Source organism: Ceratocystis lukuohia (assembly GCF_044167205.1).
Source record: "Ceratocystis lukuohia strain C4212 chromosome Unknown Supercontig3_pilon, whole genome shotgun sequence".
Lineage (NCBI taxonomy): Eukaryota > Fungi > Ascomycota > Sordariomycetes > Microascales > Ceratocystidaceae > Ceratocystis > Ceratocystis lukuohia.
This window is the reverse complement of record NW_027263522.1, coordinates 2,147,384-2,167,748: the sequence shown is the minus strand read 5'-3', so window position 1 is coordinate 2,167,748 and position 20,365 is coordinate 2,147,384. Positions and strand designations below refer to the sequence as shown.

The 20,365-nt window shown below is 44.1% G+C and overlaps 8 protein-coding genes across 8 annotated transcripts; 5 read left to right on the top strand and 3 right to left on the bottom strand.

Annotated features, from left to right (window-relative positions):
• Window positions 1-2,860: 2,860 nt before the first annotated feature.
• HOO65_030552 (Cystathionine gamma-synthase) lies at window positions 2,861-4,842 on the top strand (the record flags this gene model as incomplete). Its single annotated transcript, XM_071002018.1, has 3 exons — window positions 2,861-2,908; window positions 2,975-3,069; window positions 3,126-4,842. The coding sequence occupies 3 exons, from the start codon at window positions 2,861-2,863 to the stop codon at window positions 4,840-4,842; spliced, it is 1,860 nt and encodes a 619-aa protein (XP_070860231.1).
• A 269-nt stretch (window positions 4,843-5,111) lies between these two features.
• Window positions 5,112-6,712, bottom strand: HOO65_030551 (RING-14 protein; the record flags this gene model as incomplete). The annotated part of the gene is made up of 3 exons (XM_071002125.1): window positions 5,112-6,256; window positions 6,329-6,499; window positions 6,670-6,712. 3 exons carry the CDS (start codon window positions 6,710-6,712, stop codon window positions 5,112-5,114), a joined length of 1,359 nt encoding a protein of 452 aa, XP_070860230.1.
• A 979-nt stretch (window positions 6,713-7,691) lies between these two features.
• HOO65_030550 (DnaJ like subfamily A member 5) lies at window positions 7,692-9,498 on the top strand (the record flags this gene model as incomplete). Its single annotated transcript, XM_071002072.1, has 3 exons — window positions 7,692-7,798; window positions 7,915-9,276; window positions 9,330-9,498. The coding sequence occupies 3 exons, from the start codon at window positions 7,692-7,694 to the stop codon at window positions 9,496-9,498; spliced, it is 1,638 nt and encodes a 545-aa protein (XP_070860229.1).
• A 1,056-nt stretch (window positions 9,499-10,554) lies between these two features.
• On the bottom strand, window positions 10,555-11,425 carry HOO65_030549 (ATG4 protein; the record flags this gene model as incomplete). Its single annotated transcript, XM_071002340.1, has 2 exons — window positions 10,555-10,727; window positions 10,834-11,425. 2 exons carry the CDS (start codon window positions 11,423-11,425, stop codon window positions 10,555-10,557), a joined length of 765 nt encoding a protein of 254 aa, XP_070860228.1.
• Window positions 11,426-12,009: 584 nt separating this feature from the next.
• On the top strand, window positions 12,010-14,090 carry HOO65_030548 (Protein SQS1; the record flags this gene model as incomplete). The annotated part of the gene is made up of 3 exons (XM_071001993.1): window positions 12,010-12,103; window positions 12,173-13,601; window positions 13,661-14,090. The coding sequence occupies 3 exons, from the start codon at window positions 12,010-12,012 to the stop codon at window positions 14,088-14,090; spliced, it is 1,953 nt and encodes a 650-aa protein (XP_070860227.1).
• Window positions 14,091-14,424: 334 nt separating this feature from the next.
• On the bottom strand, window positions 14,425-14,948 carry HOO65_030547 (Histone H2B; the record flags this gene model as incomplete). The annotated part of the gene is made up of 3 exons (XM_071002418.1): window positions 14,425-14,603; window positions 14,660-14,731; window positions 14,789-14,948. 3 exons carry the CDS (start codon window positions 14,946-14,948, stop codon window positions 14,425-14,427), a joined length of 411 nt encoding a protein of 136 aa, XP_070860226.1.
• Window positions 14,949-16,371: 1,423 nt separating this feature from the next.
• Window positions 16,372-16,895, top strand: HOO65_030546 (Histone H2A; the record flags this gene model as incomplete). Its single annotated transcript, XM_071002417.1, has 3 exons — window positions 16,372-16,424; window positions 16,483-16,775; window positions 16,837-16,895. The coding sequence occupies 3 exons, from the start codon at window positions 16,372-16,374 to the stop codon at window positions 16,893-16,895; spliced, it is 405 nt and encodes a 134-aa protein (XP_070860225.1).
• Window positions 16,896-18,520: 1,625 nt separating this feature from the next.
• On the top strand, window positions 18,521-20,094 carry HOO65_030545 (2-oxoglutarate dehydrogenase E2 component (dihydrolipoamide succinyltransferase); the record flags this gene model as incomplete). The annotated part of the gene is made up of 4 exons (XM_071002134.1): window positions 18,521-18,757; window positions 18,907-19,239; window positions 19,325-19,717; window positions 19,792-20,094. The coding sequence occupies 4 exons, from the start codon at window positions 18,521-18,523 to the stop codon at window positions 20,092-20,094; spliced, it is 1,266 nt and encodes a 421-aa protein (XP_070860224.1).
• Between the last annotated feature and the right edge of the window lie 271 nt (window positions 20,095-20,365).

Sequence of the window (20,365 nt, the reverse complement as noted above, 5' to 3'; positions counted from 1 at the left end):
TGAACGATATCTATGATAGCCATGAGTGAGTGCTATCTCTACTACAACAAGCACATCAAGCACTTGGTGATAGTTCTCATCATGACAATACCTGTAGAAATCTCTAGTCAGTTCCGTCACATCCATCGACATACACTTGAGATGTTTAATAATAGTATTAGCGTATTAGTAGTAGTGGTCCCCTTTTTCCTTATGGAAATGCAGTAACGCACATCTCAGTCGTTGCGTCGCGTCCAACCATACATCACACACCACCCTCCACCTACGCCTTTCGCCCAGGCAATCAAATTCCTACCGCTATGCATTGTATAATATGCTGAAACAAATACTTCTCGTACTCTTCAAGCCTTTTCACAACTATCAGAGGGCCAAAGATACATAACAAGTATGACACGACACACACTGGGCTTTTTTTCTAAGAATTCCTATTCGCACCCTAAAGATTTAATGCCCCACACACCAAGTGATTAAACCAATCACATAACTAGCCAATTTAACAACAATTCAGCCAATCAAATAGTCGCACCAGTCCCACTTTACAACATCCCTTTCCTCGACAAAAAAGCCATACACTTCCATAAGTCATACAGGCCTTGCCGTGTATGTGGTATTTCTTTAGGAAAAGATGAAGGCACAGACGGTATTTGACAGTTTGCGTGTCTATTTGATCTTCCGAGTCAGTATCAATAGCGTCAGTATTGTCCAGATCATTTTGATGGCTTTCTCCACTTGATCTTCATATAGAAGACGATATTCGAATTGACATGAAAAATGCAGAGCTGTTGCGTGATATATGGCATACGTCTGCAAAGTACCAATTTCAGTGCATCTTCATTGTCTGTGGTCACCACATTCGGTTGCTGTATATGGTTTTTTGACGTGCTTCTTCAATACAAGAAATAAGCCAGTCGTATGTCTCTTCTTTCTCATTGCTTATGAAGCTATAGAAGACCGGTATAGTTCGCTTGGTATTGCTTACTATAGTGCTAGTAAATAATAGCATCTTGAAGTTATTGGTCTTGTATGTACAATCCACAAAAAGGGGTTGGTTGAATCATCTCCGTATTTTCAGCTGCCAAGGGAAGCGAAAAAACAAGCCAGTAATTGAGCCAGTCTTATTGCCATTATTAAATGAAAGATATTTCCTTCACCAAGAGACTGAATGAAACTTTTTTTTGGTAACCAGCCGTTTAGAGCGTCTCTTTATACCTTTTCTTGGAAATTGGTGATGTCTTTGGTTATAAAAACAACATCAGAGAATTGCCTTTGAAGCAAAATAGAAATACCTCGTGGTTGGATTGCCGGATTTGCTGGCATGTTTTCGATTAACCGCCTCATATCATCGGTAAGTTGACGAAATGCAAACAACGCAGTAGGAAGGTTGAGAAGAGGAAGCTCCTCAGACATCTTGGCCTTCGAATTGGTGGCAGGTACGTTAGAAATTTGATAGTTAGTACTAATATAGCGAACAAATCACCTGGTTTATCTAGTATTTAGTGTACACGTTCAAATCGTTAATAGACTTCAGAAGGTGAGGTCTCACGTAGTTATGATAATGATTTTTAGTTTCTCTACTCAAGTTTGGTTCCACTTTAAAGAGATAATTGACTATTTGACTTGGCTGGGTTGTTGTTAAATTGGTAATATGATTGGTTCAATTAACTGGTGTCTGGAGCATTACATTTTAGGTGCGAATAGGAATTCTCTTTTTTTTCATTCTTTCATCAAAGAACAAGCTGTTGCTCAACTAGACCAATAGTATTTACATGTTCACAGACCCACCTTAGACCCACTCAGGCGCTACATATCATGACCCAAAAATTCAAGTCCACTAAGAATTAGTAGCTACCCTCTGCCATCTTTAGCAGTAACTGGAAACAGCCCAATCAAAAAGTAGCACTTGTCCCACCAAGCTGTCTCAATTGGGATACAAAATCGTTTCTTAGCTGTCACAACGAGAATATCAAAAAAGGGGCTTGTAACCCAAGGGTTAGTTGTGCCAAGCCCATAAGAATACACTACCGCCCCTGTTCCTTGTACTATACCAATTGTTTTATGGCCTCTCTAGAACACCATCGACATAGATTTTATGACATTTGGGATGTGTGACTTCTGTGGTGCAGTATATTGATTTCGTATTTATTTATAGGAGCTAAGTTGGTTCTACCATTGGACACAACTCTGTGACTATTTTATGCTAGGATTTACCCAGCGTTGATCCGGCTAGAGACAGATTCTCCATAATAATTTCTACATCAGGTCTGCATTAGTCATACGGTTACTTTGCTACCCAGGGCGGGGACGAGCACTAACTACTAACCATTATTTAGCACTCATATACGACCTGAGAATGCCATTCAGTCACTAGTATATATTCTACCTGCACAAAAAAATAGCCTGTAGTCTATTACCAGTACCATGGGGAGACTCAATCACACTCGAATCTCTTCCTAAGAACTGATGTCCCAAGCTATCACCAATCAAACCCAACATCGAATAACTTTCTGACATGGGGTTTAGAAGCTTGAATGTATTATGTTGGGTAGGAAAAGACCAAAAAAAACATGCGTCATAATAACCACTTTTAGTAGCTGTATTGAAACAATGAAGCACAGGATTGCATAGCCAATCATAAGCTAAATTCAGATAAACTACTTTGCCCCACGCCGATATTCGGTCGACTCCATCAAATGTGTCCTAGCCTTGTTTGTCCTATCTTTCGTTGACACATCACATCATGGTACCTTTTCTTAACAAGATCAATTCTCTTATCAATTATCCATGTGAGATAAATAGAGGCCTTGCCCAATCATCATCTACTTTTTTATAACCTCACCCATCTCAAATTCATTAATCCGCGATGCCAGCTACTTATGAGCTTGGGGAGCCCATCCCAAACGCTGAACATGTGAGGAATCATCTATTCACCATATGTCCCACCTTACAATGCATCATTGTGCTCTAACCAAAGCAGGCTGTCAGTGTTTCTCTCCCAACATGGGAGTCTAATATCGGCTATGAAGAGGGCCAGAGCTGGGTTGTCTCAAAGATGATGACTGGTTATCCTCGGTATGTTGTGTCCCTATCCAAGTTCAGCGCAGCTAGTTAACAAATGGCATCTTTAGATTTTTTATTCATAAATCTATTGCCATGCTAGCCAATGGCATCGTTGACCTTTATGGCAAGTCTGGCCAAACAGCCATGCTGTTCCCTATGCACTCGTCAGCCCAGCGGTGCCTGGAATTTATCACCACTATGAGCTCGGTTCCACCTCCAGTCTCTTCTTTGTACATTGTCGATCTAGTCCTGGATACTACGAAGCCCATAGCTCCAGTCCTCTCACAGCTCAACCCTGCAATTTCTGCTGTTGTCATGGATGAGCACTTGTGGCCTGTTGCCAAGCAGTATTGGCAACACTCAGGAGACGGTATTTCTAGTCGTCGCGCAGAGTTCTCGAGCGCTCTCCTACATAAGGGGCTCTTCAAAGTCGAGTCACAGCAATCCATTGCTCCCGTTTCTGTAACTTCTTCTTCTACCTCTTCCTCTGCCCCCTGTCCTTCTGCGCCTGTTTCCTGTCGTGGACCTCGGCGATACCAAACCCGCCAGGCCTCTATTGACAAGATTGACAGAGCTGGACGCAAGTCTCCAGGCGCAGCCTCGGGTGGATCCTCGCCCAAGTCTGTAGCAGATGAAAGCGCTCAAGCTACCGAAAGCTTTCATTTCCTTGAGGAGCGTTTCGGTCGAAACCTTGATCTTTCCCTGGTTTCTTGTGCCCGGTCTGCCATTCGCCGCCGCATTGCCGGCGCGGTTGCCGAAACATCAACTGCCGAACCCAGTCCCATCGGCAATGTTCGTGGTGTCAAGAATCTTCATGAAGATGACGTCTTTCTCTTCCCCTGCGGCATGAACGGTATTTTCAACGTGCACCGTGCCCTTCTAACAGCACGTGGTCCCCTACGAAGCGTGAATCTGGGCTTTTCCTACGTTGATACGGCCAAGATTCTCCAAAAGTTTGGCCCCGGCTGTCAGTTTTACGGCCATGGGTCGGAAGAAGAGCTGGTCGATCTTGAAACCCGACTCAAGTCAGGAGAACGTTTTCTTGCTTTATTCTGTGAATTCCCAGGTAACCCTCTCCTCGCCTGTCCTGACTTGAAGAGGATCCGCGCGTTGGCAGACCAGTACGAGTTTGCTATTGTAATCGACGAGACTATTGGCACTTTTGTCAACGTGGAGGTTCTCAAGTTTGCGGATGTCGTTGTTAGCAGTCTAACCAAAATCTTTTCGGGAGAGTCAAACGTCACGGGAGGCAGTGTTATCCTCAACCCTGGCTCTCCTATGTACAAGCTTCTCAAATCCACGATATCTTCTCAGTATGAAGATACATATTGGCCCGAAGACATTATTTTCATGGAGAGAAACAGCCGAGACTTCCGCTCTCGCATTTTCCGGGCTAATGATAACGCCCTTGCTCTATGTGATCTGCTGCGCTCTCACCATCTAGTAAAGGATGTTTTCTATCCCAAATACAATACCACTAAAGACAACTATGAAGCTTGTCGGCTGCCTGACGGTGGCTACGGGAGCCTTTTATCCATTGTATTCCATGACCGCAATAAGGCCATCGTCTTCTACGATGCCCTCAAGACAGCCAAGGGACCCAGTCTAGGAACCAACTTTACTTTAACATCTCCATATGCCCTACTTGCGCATTACCAGGAACTAGATTGGGCTGCTAAATATGGAGTTGACCCAGATCTGGTCCGCATCAGCGTCGGCTTGGAGGACACCAAGGAGTTGATTTCCACATTCCAAGAGGCTCTCAACATTTTAGGGGAGTCATAAACTTGGATACTATGGTTGTTGCACAAGCCGACAATGTCCTTTTTTGCCTATTATTTTCCCTGTCGTTAGATTTTTTTCGTCGTTTGCATCGAGGAGGGACGGTTTTCTTTTTATTTATTCAACACAGCGCTATGGAGTGATATGCATTTATTCAACAGATTGTAATATATAGTTAACGTTACTAAGATGCCCATTGTTTCCACGCCACATCATTCAAGACAAAGACACAGCCGACTTTACGGCGCCGCCACCCACATAACATAACCAAGCTACATTACTATACAGCTGAACTTGCGGTATTTATCCCCATACTGCTCGATGCCATATTCGATCTCATCAGCAACCGACTTCTCGTTCACCTCCACACGAAAGTTCTTCTTAAGAAAATGCTCCAGTTGGAAATCAAGGTTGTCTGTACATGCGCTTCCAACGGTATTGGAACGGCATAGTGGGCAGTTATCATGGCGTCTCTGCATCTTGATGACACAGCGGATGCAGTATACATGGTTGCATGATAACCGAATAGCTCGCCACGTAATAGCAAAGCATACTGGGCACAAATAGTCGTTCAACTGGGGTACCAAAGAGACTAGCTGCGAGGACACAGCCGCACACATATCCTTGGCAATTGATCCTGACATTATACGTTTAGAGTCTGTAGCTTGTGGGAACACCTTGGAGATGCCAAAGGACGTGCGCTTGTCAAACTTCTTTAATATCTTCATCACAGCCATGCGGTTAATCTCTTGGAACTGCATATTCTTGAGGATTGCTACATTTAGTTGCAGAAATCGAGAAAATGCATCTCGGCTTTGAGAACGCAAAAAGCCTTTGTCCAGCTGTCGTTTCTGCGTTTCGTTTTGAAACCACTGCAATTTCTGCAGAGCATCTGTGCTGTTGCGGGCACCGCTGGATATCTCACAGGTGGAGAAGAACACCTCTGCCTCAATGTAAATGTTGAATACTTCACGCCATCGGTCGACATCTGTGCGTGAGAAACGAGATGGACGCGAAACAATAGCAACTACATTCCTCAGGCTGGTTATTTCATTAGAGAGAACTTTTTCTTCTTGGGCTTGGATCAATTCAAGCCCGGTCATTTCTCTTTGCAGCACCTCAAAAAATTCAGCATCGAAATGCAATGGCACCTTCAACACTTCAGAGTTTCCAGTCGGAACTGGACCCAATAGAGTAGCTGTCGGTTGTCTAGATAACTTCGGTTGTGTGTCGCTACTCTCATAAATGCTCAGGTCTAGACCAGCATCGTCATCGTCCTGCTCCATGCCATTTTGCCTGTCCAAGATCCGCTGCAAAATTCTTTTCGAAGTTGGAGTTAGGGTGACGTCTATGGGTGTGCCATCCCGTACATGGACGAATATGGTGAGCTTTGGCTGTAGTGCATGAAGCTTAGAAGCTGTAATATGTTGTTAATAAGAAAAAAGCCATTCGCCATTTTGCAGATTCACTAGAATGAAGTTTTACTCACATTCTTCCAAGTCATACTTTAGTTTTATGCCAGCATCAACGGATGGCGAGACTAGTTGTTTTATAATCTCCGGATCCAAGCCAAATTCGCGGAGTTCATTGAGAATCTTCTTGAGGCATTTCTTAAGCTGGCTATACGGAATTGCATGCTGAATCCAATGCTCTGGGAAGCCTATGAAGTTTCCATCGGAGTTAGCATCCAACTTGATCGAAGTGTTATAAAGCGTGGCGGGGGAGGGGATAGTGTGTATATATATATATATATATGCATCTTAATGTCTTTAAACACTATTTCTATTCTTCGGACAACAACAAGAGCAGTAAACCGCATTTCATACATACCTTCCCGTTGCAACGCCTCCTTGAAATCGTGACCAAACTTCATCGTTGTGTGTGAGTAAGTGTAGAAATGCGCGTCTCCAGCTCAACGGCAGAATTCAACTAGAGTATCTCGAAGATGTGATGCAAGATGGCAAAAAAGAAAAAAGAACTGAAAAGCGAAAAGCGAAAATCGGAAATCGGAAAAGATAATCGACCCAGAGAATCGCAACTTCAGCAGTCTTTAGTCTTCATTCCTAGCAGAGGGGACATTGTTGGTGCTATAGCAGAAGTAAAGTGAAATCGTCGAGTCAAGTGTGCGACCCTATCTCAAGATGCTGTAGATCGATAATGAATCCAAGGCTTAGTTCCAAGTTGTCGCTTCTCGCTATGTCCAAATCTCTAGTATTCAGTTGTTGGGGCAAAGGCGAGAGAGGGGTTCATGATGCCAATAATGTAACATATTTTTACCAGCCTTTTCTTTACTATATCAGGCTTAGAGCACACTAGCCCATAGAAATTTTCTGCTCTCACGAAGGTACAGTACACGAGCCACCAGAAATAGAGTTCTTTGATGGCAAGGACAATACACCATCATCCTGGCTGTATAATCAGTAGTTTTTCTTGCACACTATCTATTTCTGCCGCAAGAAATCGATTATCTCATTTATTATCATCACCCCATCATCACATTAGATTTAAGGTGAAGCTTCAAAGTCTACCAACGCAAAAAGTCATAGTGACTAGAAATGACATCATTTGCACAACCTAACCAGGGAGAAAAGAGATGAAAAATAATGAAAAAATAGAAAAAAAAATCACATACCCCACTATCCCACTATATTGATATTTTCACATGATAAACCCAGTTCAAGTCCCCAATCTTCAACATTATGGTGTTACAAGGAGCTCGCTCAAACATTGATCATTTCCACCCTTCTTGATCGCGAGCATTATTTGCTTCTCTAGCGTCTCATGGTGCTCCGTCTTTGGTAGTTGCCATTCTTCCCTACCTAATCACTATAGATTCATTCTCTCGTCTGCAAATGGGCGCACAGCAATCTACCAACACTGCCAGCGCGGGCAATGGTACTCTAACAAAAACCTGCTACTACGAGCTCATTGGGGTCGAACAAACAGCTACGGACGATGAGTATGCTTTGTTCTTAGCTCACCTTCCATTCGTCCCCATCTTCGCATCACATGTCCTCCATATGCCTATCGCCTTGTGCTACGACAACTCTTGCTAATCTTTTTGCTTGCTTCTAGGATCAAAAAGGCATATCGCCGTCAAGCGCTTAAGCATCACCCCGACAAAAACCCTGACAATATTGAAGCCGCAACCGAAAGGTTTGCGGAAATTCAAGCCGCATATGAAATATTGTCGGATCCTCAGGAGCGGTCCTGGTATGATTCACATCGCATGTCGATATTAAACGACGTTGACCCCAGCGATATTGGCACCGCTCATGATGTCTACTCCAACATCCACCATACGTCAGCAGATAAGATTCTCGGGCTAGTCGGTCGGTTCAACTCCACTGTTCGATTTACAGACGAGCCTAATGGTTTCTTCGGCTCCCTTCAATCAATATTTTCCGATCTTGCCGGCGAAGAGCAAGTAGCAGGCCAGCAGTCATCCCATATAGATGACTTCGAATACCCCGGTTTCGGCACCGCAAAATCCGATTACGATACGGTTGTTCGTCCGTTCTATTCTATATGGGCAAACTTCTCTTCTCGAAAAACATTTGCCTGGGCCGACAAGCACCGCCTGTCCGATGCCCCCGACAGAAGGGTGCGCCGGCTTATGGAAAAGGAAAACCAAAAGCTACGTCAAGATGCCCTACGTGAGTTTAACGAATCTGTTCGTTTCTTAGTCAGCTTTGCGCGCAAGCGCGACCCAAGATATCAGAAGAATCAACAAAGCGAAGCCGAAAGGCAAAAGACTCTTCGAGAAGCATCTGCGTCCCAGGCGGCCAGATCTCGGGCTGCAAACCAGATAAACATGAACGACTACATCGTTCCTGAATGGGTCAAGTCCAAGCCTGAAGAACAAGGATCCGTGTTTTCTGATGAAGAAGACGAAGAAATTGTGGAAGAGATCGAATGCGTTGTATGCGACAAGACTTTCAAAAGTGAAAAGCAGTTTGAGGCCCACGAACGAAGCAAAAAGCACATCAAGGCAGTCCAGCAACTCCGACGTGATTTGAAACGGGAAGAAAGGCTGTTCGGCGAGCCCGAGGTAGACCACACAGACTCTCGGTCTATTGAAAAAAGCCCCTCTAGACCACCTAGTCTCATATCAGAAACCCATGCCACTGCGAGCAAAGAACCAACAGACATGGAAGCCACTGATACAATACAGACCCCATCTCAATCCAAGCCATCTCCAAAGCAATTAGACCAGTCTATTGACGGCGATCCTCAACAAAAAGACGGTGCAGGCCATCTTAAACCAGAGGATGGGTCAACCTTGGAAAATATTTCAAGCATCGCCTCGCTATCGATTACCTCTTCCAACGACGGAAATGGTGAGAGGGATGAAGAAATCAAGAAGATCAGCAAGGCCAAAGCCAGACGGATGAAGAAGGCCGCACGTGATCTTTCAGATAAACAAGAAGATCAGCCGTTGGTAAGCCTTCATGTATATCCCTTCGTGACTAGACTTGATTAGCTAATAGTCATATCCTGCAACACCCTTTCTATTTGCAGTGCAAAGTATGCAATCAGGCTTTTGATTCACGAACCAAGTTGTTTGCTCACATCAACAAGCTTGGTCACGCTATGGCTGTTCCTATAGTGACACCATCGCCCATCCCATCGAAGCGAAAGGGGAAGAAGGGTAAATGAATGCCTAGCATGTTTTGGGGACGAAACCGGGCGGTATATACCTGTTTTTCTTTTCGAACTAATCTTGCCTCACCCTTCCCCAGTCCAATAGCACATGTATCAATCAACGTAATTGACAAATGCAATATTGAATTTAGCAATATGATTACCATTAGGCCCAGTGTGGTCATCAAGGCTTAGACTAAAGGACTGACAAAATAGCACAAACTAGACACAAACAAAATCAAGCAAGTCCTTATTAAAAATGAGGGGAAGATAAAGGAGTTACCGGACGGCGTAGTTCCTCAATCGTCATCTTCCAGCCCATCTGCTTCACTCATGGATTCGACTTCATCAATAGCCTCGGCACGTTCATTTACATCCCCCAGTGGATTACGGTCAAACACAGATATGACTGGTCGCCCTTGAACATGTTTGACGCCAGCTCTCCACTCCCGCCATTCATCTTCACTTCTGATGAAAAAGCCAATCAGCATGCTTGGATCCATCTCTTTCAGATGTAGTTTGCGCAGCCGGCGAGTGTGGCACGTAGAAATCTCTCCAGGCTCATACTCAGATACATTCTTGTGGAATTGTAGGGCCGGTTGAGTTACATGCGGATCAAGATAATAAAGGAACATCCCTTGAACCCCGACAAAATAATACGATGATGATGGTCGGCCTCTATTGCATATTTGCGATAGATATTAGGTTAGCGTTTCTTCGTCGGTCGCATTACCAAATGCATCATGTTTTTGCATCCAAGAATTTCTCTTACCCTGCTATACCAACTGATTGTTGCATTTGCAAAGTTGCAACCAATGCCTCCCAATAGACTGTGGTTATCTTGTCTATACCCAGGCGAGTAGTTACAAGTACCAAGGTTGGGATAAACTTAATACCATCAGGTTTTGCGACCTGCATAAAGCGGTCCTCATAAACATCAGCGCTATCACCAGTAGAATACACACGAAGATCTAGCTCTCTTTCGTTCACCAGGGATCTATACTCTCTAGTTAGCCTTTTGACATTTGAATGGCACCGGGTAGACAATAAAAATAGTTTTGTGGGAAAAGCCTACTGTATGCATCGAGCAGTCGCTGAGGGCCCAAACCATTCGCCGGGATATTTCCCACATGCCTCTGCCCCATGCTTGACAAAGTTGTGAATAGAGTATGGTGCTTCAGGATCGTCCGCAAATTGCGATATTATGCTACGTTCGGCATGGTCATAATGGCCAAGTCTCCATTCTATACATTAGCAACATGGTTAGTCGTAGTAATATAAGCCATATAAAAATCGCAAGTATGGAAATGTGGAAATATAATCAAAAAACGGTTAAACAGCTCAAGATACCTCTTCCTAGCGCATGGATTGCCATTGTGTTTGCCAGTAAACTTTGGCCTGTTCGTATCATACACCCCCAGCCAGAATCAGAGGTGAACCCATTTTGATCTGAGAGCTGGCTCTTGATGCGTACTGAAAGTGAAAGAGCACCTGTAGCACCAGGGTCGCTGGATTTTAAGATAGTTTGGAAATTCGATCGGTATGTCATCCAGAGCCGCGACTCAAAGTCGTCTAAAAAGGCCACTGGCCAGCCCCCATCAGGACTCTCGGTCTTGGTTACCGGCAAATCAGATGCAGTAGTTTCGACCAAATCATCGGATGCACTTTTGATGTCTTCCACAGCCTCTATATTATCTAGATTATCTTCTTCGGGGACATTTTCTGGTGATGTTGAGCCTCCGGTCGAGGAAGTGTCGAGAGCAATAGTTGCAGTATATTTGGCGGCTGTGTGTGGTGGCAGTTTGATGGGCGGTGCTTTAGAAGAAGAAAGGTCGTAGGAGCATCCCAAGCACCACACGGGGACATTGTGAAGCCGATCATTTGTCGGTTCGGGGTCCCAGAGTGACTGGACTATCCGTTTTGAAATGTCGACAATACTCATGGTGGTTGCAGCGTTAAATGGATCTCGATAGCTTTGCTAGTTGAATCTAAAGATAATTCTGGTAAAACCCAAGAAATTCAGGATGAGGATGACATCAGATTCTGGGAGGAGCGGCCAAGGCCAAATGATGTAACCGATTTTAGCGTAACTACTTACCTTGGTCGCCTTTTAACTACCATAAAAAGTGCAAGGAAAACACGATGGGCACAAATCCGTGATTCGGTGATATTCTAAGTAATATTGAGATAATTGAGCCTATTTTTCTAGCTCGTACCATACTCTTCTTTTCCCATCCCACTTTTCGAGGTCATTTCATATTTTGTTCGCCTGTCTTGACATCTTGTATGACAATGTCAATCAACTCTTGTCATAGTACAATAGGTAAATCATAACCCTAACCCTGGCTCCGATACATCTTTCTCATATATTTTCATATGTGGAAATCCGTATCTCATTGACTTCTAACCTTGACACCAACCCCACCAAAAAGGTTATTTGGCCCACCCTTCTTCTCCTTAAGCCTTGCGCGTTTAGTTCCTTTATCACCTTTGATTTTTTCTTGCAACCATCTAGACTTTTCCACTATGAGAAAGAATGATCGCAGAAAACGCCGCCAGTTTTTAAGCAACGGCGCCGATACCTCGCATTCCACCAAGAAGTGTCGTCAAATCCACAGTGGTATATATAGCATCTTTTCCAATTTGAAATCCACGTTCATCCCCTATTGTCTAACTAAAATTTTCGCAGATTATAGAAATTACACCCTTCAGGACGAAGCTCACAATACTTCTTCACATGCATGGACCGCCATTTCATTGTGGAAGCAGCCTGTTAAATTCGTGAGCGTTGGCTACTGCCAACCACTTCAAGATCTCATAGTTCTACAGAAGAATTCAGTCTCTAAAATTGAGACGCCACCGAAACCTACCGTATCAATTGCCTCTACCGCCGAGGAAAAAGCTCAAGTAGATTGTTTACTACCTACTGATTCCAAAGAAATTAAACGGCCTACATCACCCGCTGTATCTGAGACATCAAGTATAGAAGTTATTCTCTTCCAAGGTCGTAAAGCTGCCGCTCGTCAGGCCAACTCACACAACACATCCGGTGCCATAGCAAATACTAGTCGTGTTTCAACCTCTGCCCTGCCCTCTACAGTCGAAAAAATCACGATTCCACAACAACAAAGCTTTGGCAAAAGCGAAAAGAACGATCCTCTTGATTTAGACGACATCACCAAAGAAATCCAGGCAATACTGGACAACAATCTTAACTCCATCAATATCTCAGACAACGACGCTGCCATGGTCAAACCAAGTCATCGGCGTGCACTGCGCAGAGAATCTCGAAATCGAAAGAAGCAGAAAAAAAGATCACACGGTTCCTCAGGGTCGCTATCGAACCCGATATCCGTATTTAGCGCAGGAATTGAAGACGATAGTGATACTTTCGACAGCGACTTGATAATCGATGACTATATGGATAATCTAGCTGAAAACGGGTTTGAGTTTGAGCCCACAGTCTGGTCACATCGAGATCTTGGTGGAGAGGAAGGTGATATTTTTATTAATACTGAAGAAGAAAGCACCAAAGATCCAAGTGATGGTGAGAGTGTCAATGGCAGTGCCTCAAAAAGCAACATTTTTCAATCCTCGGCCCAGAATACTGTGGAGATTTTTACTAAACTCGATTCTTCTCCAGCAGCTGATGATCTTGGTTTCGAAATTGACGAGTTCGGGATTGATATAACTTCTTCTGACACTGAAGCAAATGACAATGATCTCAATGGCAATGGAGATGACGAAGACGAGGACGACAACAAGGTCAATAATCCCAGGGGTTTTGATGAAATCACGGAAAACGATGATTTTTTCAATCAAGACATCATCAGTGTATTCCCTAATCACATCACAAAAAGAAAAGGGAAAGGAGCAATAAACAGCATGCCCTTTCTTGATCCCAGCCTAGATCCCGATATCGAGGACTTACTTATCAAGTCCATCAACAGCAACCGTGCAAAGAAGACTGCACGTAAAAAGCAACGAGAGCTGCTTCGAGCCCAAGGCCAACTTGGCAAAAGCACATCAAACGACCTATCTGTCAAGTATCCAAGTGGTATGCAATTTGAAGAAATTACAAGTGAACTCTGGGAGTTCTTGAGCTCTGATAATGAACAGTAAGTAATGAATAAACCTCACACAACCCGCCAGTCATGGTGCTAATCCTCTGATACAGATTTACTCTACTTCCAATGGCCCCATCATTCAGAAAGGGTATTCACGATATTGCCCACAGGCTTGGTCTAGTATCCAAGTCTACTGGTAAAGGGAACTCACGCCGACCCGTTCTCTACAAAAAGGGCAACCCCGTGTATATCCGGTCTCGTTTTGACCAAATCATGCTGTTAGCTGGAAAACGACACTTCAAGGTCAAAGCCGCATCAATGAAAGGCGCGGTATTTTCCGGAAGCTCCAGGCAAACGAGATACCAGGAAGGAGAAATAATCGGTGGCTCGCTCCCAAAACTTGGCAACGACAATCGCGGCCATACTCTTCTACAAAAGATGGGCTGGAGTCACGGTACAGCCCTAGGAACCATTGAGAACAAAGGAATCATGGAGCCTGTTATGCAAAAGATGAAGAATACCAAGGCTGGGTTAGGATAACATAATAATCACGCGCAAAGAGGTCAAGGAAACATAGAGTTGCTTATTTCTGATATGAATTCCATTCATCTCTAAAAAAGAAACCCATATTCTTATGATGTAATGTACAACCGCAAACCCCGATTGACCGTGCAGGAAAGAAACTCCTTTGTGAAAAAAAGAAAATGAAAATAAAGCGCGAGAAAACACAAAACAAGACCTTCCGTGACGCATTAGAAAACCCAGCTGGAACACCAGCTGTCAAGGTGCTTGGCTGTGCGACCTTCACCAAGCCCATATCCCGAGAAATAAAAACCAAACGATGAGAAACAAAGACAACACGCGCTACCTTGGCTTATTTGGTGGAAGAAGAGTACTTGGTCACAGCCTTGGTGCCTTCAGACACGGCGTGCTTGGCAAGTTCACCAGGAAGGATAAGACGCACACTGGTCTGGATCTCTCGGGAAGAAATGGTCGACTTCTTGTTGTAGGCAGCAAGCTTCGAGGCCTCGGTAGCAACACGTTCAAAAATGTCTAATGATTTAGTTAGAAAGCAATACTAATAGTATTCAAAGAAACTATAAACTTACCGTTGACAAATGAGTTCAAAATCGACATGGCGCGGTTTGAAATACCGGTATCGGGGTGGACCTGCTTGAGGACTATTTTATGTTAGAATAAATCATTCGCGGGATGAAATGCAACAATGTGAGGCTTACCCTTGTAAATGTAAGAAGAGTAGGTTTCCTTGCGAGACTTGGTGCGCTTCTTCTTGTCGCTGCTAGAAGCAGTCTTCTTGCCAGCGTCCTTCTTTTCAGGAGCCTTGGAGGCGGTGGAGGGAGCCTTGGAGGCGGGCTTCTTGTCAGCCTTGGGAGCCATTGTGAATAACTTGTACGTAGGTTGAAAATAGAGAAAAAAAAAATAATAAGTTGTCGACAAAAAGTCTTATATGTTGATGGAGGTTGCGGTAGAGTATCGAGATTCTTGGATGGAGAAAGAAGGAGAAGTGGGAAACGATGCCTCGAGCATGCTATGGGGGAAGCTCTTCCTTTTGTACCGGATTGCGACAAACAGTCTTTACGTTTACTGATTTCTGCGGGTACAAATCGCGAACAAAGCCAATGGGAGACATGCACGGATCAGCCGCGACGCGACTTAGTGCTTAACTTTCTCTCAGCACTGATTGTATACTTTAAGTGGGTCTTGCCAGTATTTTGTATGTTCCATTGGCTGGTCTATGTTTGTTAGTGCTCATTTCCCTAATGGGAATGTGCCTTGCAAGTTTCTTGAATTTTATTATGTCAAGCTTGGTCTCAATTATGCTAAAGCCGCAACCCCTTGGCCCCAAGCAAGAACATTTTCATGAAGCCCCCTCGCTATTTAGAATGACGATTATGCAGCAAATGAGATGAACTATTTGGAAATAAATTGTATGAACCACGTATAGGAATCCAAGAGGACAGAACATAGATTAACTATGGTGCAAGATAATTGCAGTATATTCATAAATAAATCATGCCAAAAGTCACCTCGGATTTTTTTCATCACATACTGTCAATGTCTGTCTGTCTGTAGCTCACCAAAAAAAAAAAAAAAAAAAAAAAAAAAAAAAAAAAAACCCAATGTGTAATAATACGGTGTATCTGTTTTCACCCTAACCCTATTGTTTGGCAAGTAAATCAAAGCTTTGTCTCCATTTGTTCACACAAAATTCATCAGATAATATGTAAATAACAAAAGTGACAAAAAAAGAATTAGTGACTAGAACAGTGGACATGCAAATCTATGGTAACTTGAAATTGGCTCATTTTATCCCTGCAAATATGCAGGAGGAGTGTTTGCATAAGGTCAAAATCTCGTTTCAACATACAAGCCAACCTCATCGCCTAGGAAACTCATAACAGGGGAGTCGCGTGATTTGGTGTTTGTGGTGCTATATGCTACAAAAGCGTGACGCGCTTGTGCTTTTTGCGTTTTTTTGCAGGGCACTGTATTCTTGATTAGAGAGGCTGAACTTTGGCAGGGAAAAGTGGGGCAAAAGCAAAAAGACTTCCCATTTAGGACTAGTGTGCAGTGCCCGACACAGTGATCCGTGACTTGCTATCAATATGCAAAAACTACTTAATTGATAGCTCCCCAAACCACTCCAGCAGTCTGCTTGCTGCACATTTTCTTTCTTTCCCATCCCTTATATTTTCAATCAACTATTCGTCCCGCACATCTACAGACTCTATCCTTCGACTTAAGAAGTCATTCTACTTTATAATTTTTCTCTTCTTTCTCACAACAAATTCTATCCAAAATGACTGGTGGCAAGTCTGGTGGCAAGGCTAGCGGCTCCAAGAGCGCTCAGTCGTAAGTAGTCCAAGCCGATTCAAAATGCAGTTCCAGTTCTGACCTTTTATTCCTATAGCCGTTCTTCCAAGGCTGGTCTGGCCTTCCCTGTCGGTCGTGTACACCGTCTTCTTCGCAAGGGAAACTACGCTCAGCGTGTCGGTGCTGGTGCACCTGTTTATCTCGCTGCCGTTCTCGAGTACCTCGCTGCCGAAATTCTTGAACTGGCTGGCAACGCCGCTCGTGATAACAAGAAGACTCGTATCATTCCCCGTCATCTCCAGCTTGCCATCCGCAACGATGAGGAGTTGAACAAGCTTCTGGGCCACGTCACTATTGCTCAGGGTGGTGTTCTGCCCAACATCCACGCCAGTAAGTACAAGGTGTTGATGCACTTCATTCGCGTATTCTCCGCTAACGTCTTATTCTTTAGACCTTCTGCCCAAGAAGACCGGCACCAAGACTGGCAAGAGCTCAAGCATGGTGCTGTAAATGTCTATTTCCATTGTCTTTTTATGCGTTGTTTTCTAGTCAGGTTGGCACTTTTATCTCTCGGTTGTCATGAGTTTGGGGTAATTGGGAATTATGGGGTTTCCACGGTTGATTTTCTTCTTTTCTACACTCGTGTTTGGGTTGTACATTGAACCACACGGAAATTGTGGTGACGAATAAGCATTGTTTTCGCTCCCAAATTTGATTTCAATACAGAACTGTTTAGTTTAATCGTGTTATTGACCATCCTATCGGATAACCGTGACTTTATTCAATTCCTGTTTCCTTGTCATTTTTCAAAAGTAAAATAGGAGAGGCTCCTTCCTGTCTGTCCTTGGGATCCAACTTTGTCGTACTATCTGCTTGATTATCTGAAGTCCTGTTGATTCTGTTCTAGTACTTGTAGTCTATCTGTACTGATTATGCTTTGGCCGTATTTCAAGCCGTTCTGTATACGTGGAGAGATATGCAACAACATCAGTGTGCGTGAGGGGCTGTATACAGGTTAGCGGCCTAGGACAGCGCCTTCACGAAGCAAAAAAGGCCAAGTAGTTAGATTACTTACGATCAAGAAATGGTGCTGGAAGATTGCGTTCGTATTTGGAACCTGAAAAAAACCTCTAGTTAGATAATACAAGACATTAAGGTATAGAATAGAAGATGGGGTTGTACCTCCGGGAGCCGTAGGTGGGATATAAGGCTCGGGATGTTTCCATTGTTCGAGAAGCTTTTCCGTTTCGGACAGGAGCGCCTGCAGAGATGGTTAGCGTTTGAAGAATTTAAATGAATTTGGTGTGCGATGTTTTTGTTCAGGGCGCATTTTCATCATATGATATCCAAAGACAATCGTAGCGTACCCTTTGTTGCCGCGGGTTATTTATGGAACGGTTAGCCTCAAAGAGGGACCTGATGTAGATGGCTTGCCCCCTCCAAATATGGCGATGTACAGCCCAGTCAAGAGAGAGCTTGAGAGAGCGTCGGTATAGGGACCTGTTAGGTGTAGAGTTAGCCTGGCTGAATTTGAATTGATGTCGTGGATATCGGTAGGGATAAAGCCTCACAGTGCTGCTTGCTTTGAGGACATTGTACGAGTGAATGGTGTGACCTCGATGAAAATTGGTGCGTAGGTGGGAGACAAATTCCAGAGGCGGAGAAGCTATAACAGTGGTACGTTAGGAAGCTTGTTGCCAAGGTATCGATGATGACTGGTGATATCAATCGTGATCACTCAGCAGAATCTACCAATGGGGTTAGTTGGGAGTGGCACGGCTGACTAGAGCTTTGCGGAGATGTGGAGTGTGGAGTGTGGAGTTGAGGAGTTGGGTTATCAGCCTATCAAATGCCAATCAAAGGTAGGGATTAGTCAGGGGCGCGTCTGCAGCAATACTGACCAATAATCGCAGGCTTGGTACACGGGCTTTCTCGGGCAAGGTCTTTCTTTACGGGCCCTGTAAACTCGGCTTTACAGTGCCCAATTCTTGGTTATCCGCACTTATTCCGGAAGTTGTTGCTGATTCTGCATGCCCCAACCGAGACAGAAATTTTGCCTTTTCACGATTTTCTTCCTGCTCAAGCAACCTCTTCTTTTGCGCATTGAAGGTTTCAATATTTTCTCCAAATCAAAAATGTTCGCCTCTAAATTCTCTCGCGCGGCCAAAATGGTGCAGCTGCACCAGCTACGACCTAGTCGTCAGCTCCCTTTGTCTCTCATGATGCAGCGTGTCCAGTCGTATGCTACTATCACCGTCAAGGTGCCTCAAATGGCCGAGTCAATTTCCGAGGGCACTTTGCGCCAATTCAGCAAGCAGATTGGCGACTATGTTGAGGCAGATGAGGAAATTGCTACTATTGAAACTGACAAGGTATGTTATGCTGTTGTCATGCTTCACATATTGTGAGGGAGGAATGCTCAGTTAGGATTGTTGGCAATACAACTATTTGACTAGCTTTGGTGCTAGGGGATGGGACTTGTTTACTGGCTACTTTGACTAACTTTTCGTACTGCATGCAGATTGATGTAGCTGTCAATGCCCCTCAGTCAGGAACTATTACAGAGCTCCTCGTCGGAGAGGAGGACACTGTGACCGTCGACCAAGATATTATTCGTATTGATACTGATGGCACTGCACCAGCTGGCGGTGCCGCTCCTGCAAAGGAGTCTGCTCAGGTCGAGAAGGAAACTACCTCCGGTGCCTCCGCAACTGCCCCGGCACCTACTGCCTCTGCACCTTCTGCCCCTGCCACATCTACTTCGACTGATCATGCTCCTAAGAAGGCCGAGTCTTCTAAGGGATCGGTCCCACCTCCTACTTCTGCTTCTGTTGGAGACCGTAGTGAGCGCCGTGTAAGTTCTATAGCGAAAGATTCTGTAGCAATCATGTTGTGTTGTCCAACCACATGCTAGGAGGTTTGTATTAACAATAATATAGGTCAAGATGAACCGCATGCTCCTGCGCATGTCTGAACGCCTAAAACAGTCACAGAATACTACCGCTTCGCTGACTACGTTCAATGAAGTCGACATGTCATCATTGATCGAATTCAGAAAGTCTATGAAGGATGAGGTCTTGAAGAAGACTGGTACGAAATTTGGTTTCATGGGATCATTTGCTTATGCTTGTGCTCTGGCTATGAAGGAATTCCCTGTCATCAACTCGTCAATTGAGGGCGAGGGCACAGGAGACACAATTGTCTTCCATGATTATGTTGATATTAGTGTGGCTGTTGCTACTGAGCAAGGCCTTGTGACACCTGTTATCCGAAACATTGAAAAGATGAGCATCTTGGAAATTGAGCGTGGCATCGCAGAAGTTGGAAAGAAGGTAAGATCTGTTTAATTACTGTGACCCTGAAAGAGTAAAGGTGTTGCCATGCTGACCTTAAAATTTACATCTAGGCCCGTGACCGCAAGCTGACAATTGAGGACTTGGCTGGTGGTACGTTTGCTATTTCCAATGGAGGTGTGTTTGGCTCCAAGTTGAGTACTCCTATCATCAACCACCCACAGAGTGCTATTCTTGGTTTACATGCTATCAAGGAGCGTGCACATGTGGTGAATGGGGAGATAAAGATTCGGCCCATTATGGAGCTTGCCTTGAGTTATGATCACCGGGTTATCACTGGTAGGGAAGCAGTCCTCTTCCTTGAGCTTGTCCGCAAATACATTGAGGATCCACGACGCATGCTCCTTGAGGTTTAGGGGTGAGTTGGCCACCTGGGAGCTTTCTGATGTCTGAAATTATGGAGGTGATGATGACCTTTGTGGTTTCTATTGTTGTTATGAGTAGCTTGCATTTCAGGTTTTAGTTTTTTTACATGTTAATTTTTTTAGAGAAAACTAGACTTTTCAATACAAATTGAAGATATAAATATTGTACTTGATAAGCATGGACTGCATCTGAGTATGTACTACACTTTTCCAAACCTTTGGCTTAAGAGCCCCAAAGCTTTTTTAATGTGTATCACAAGTG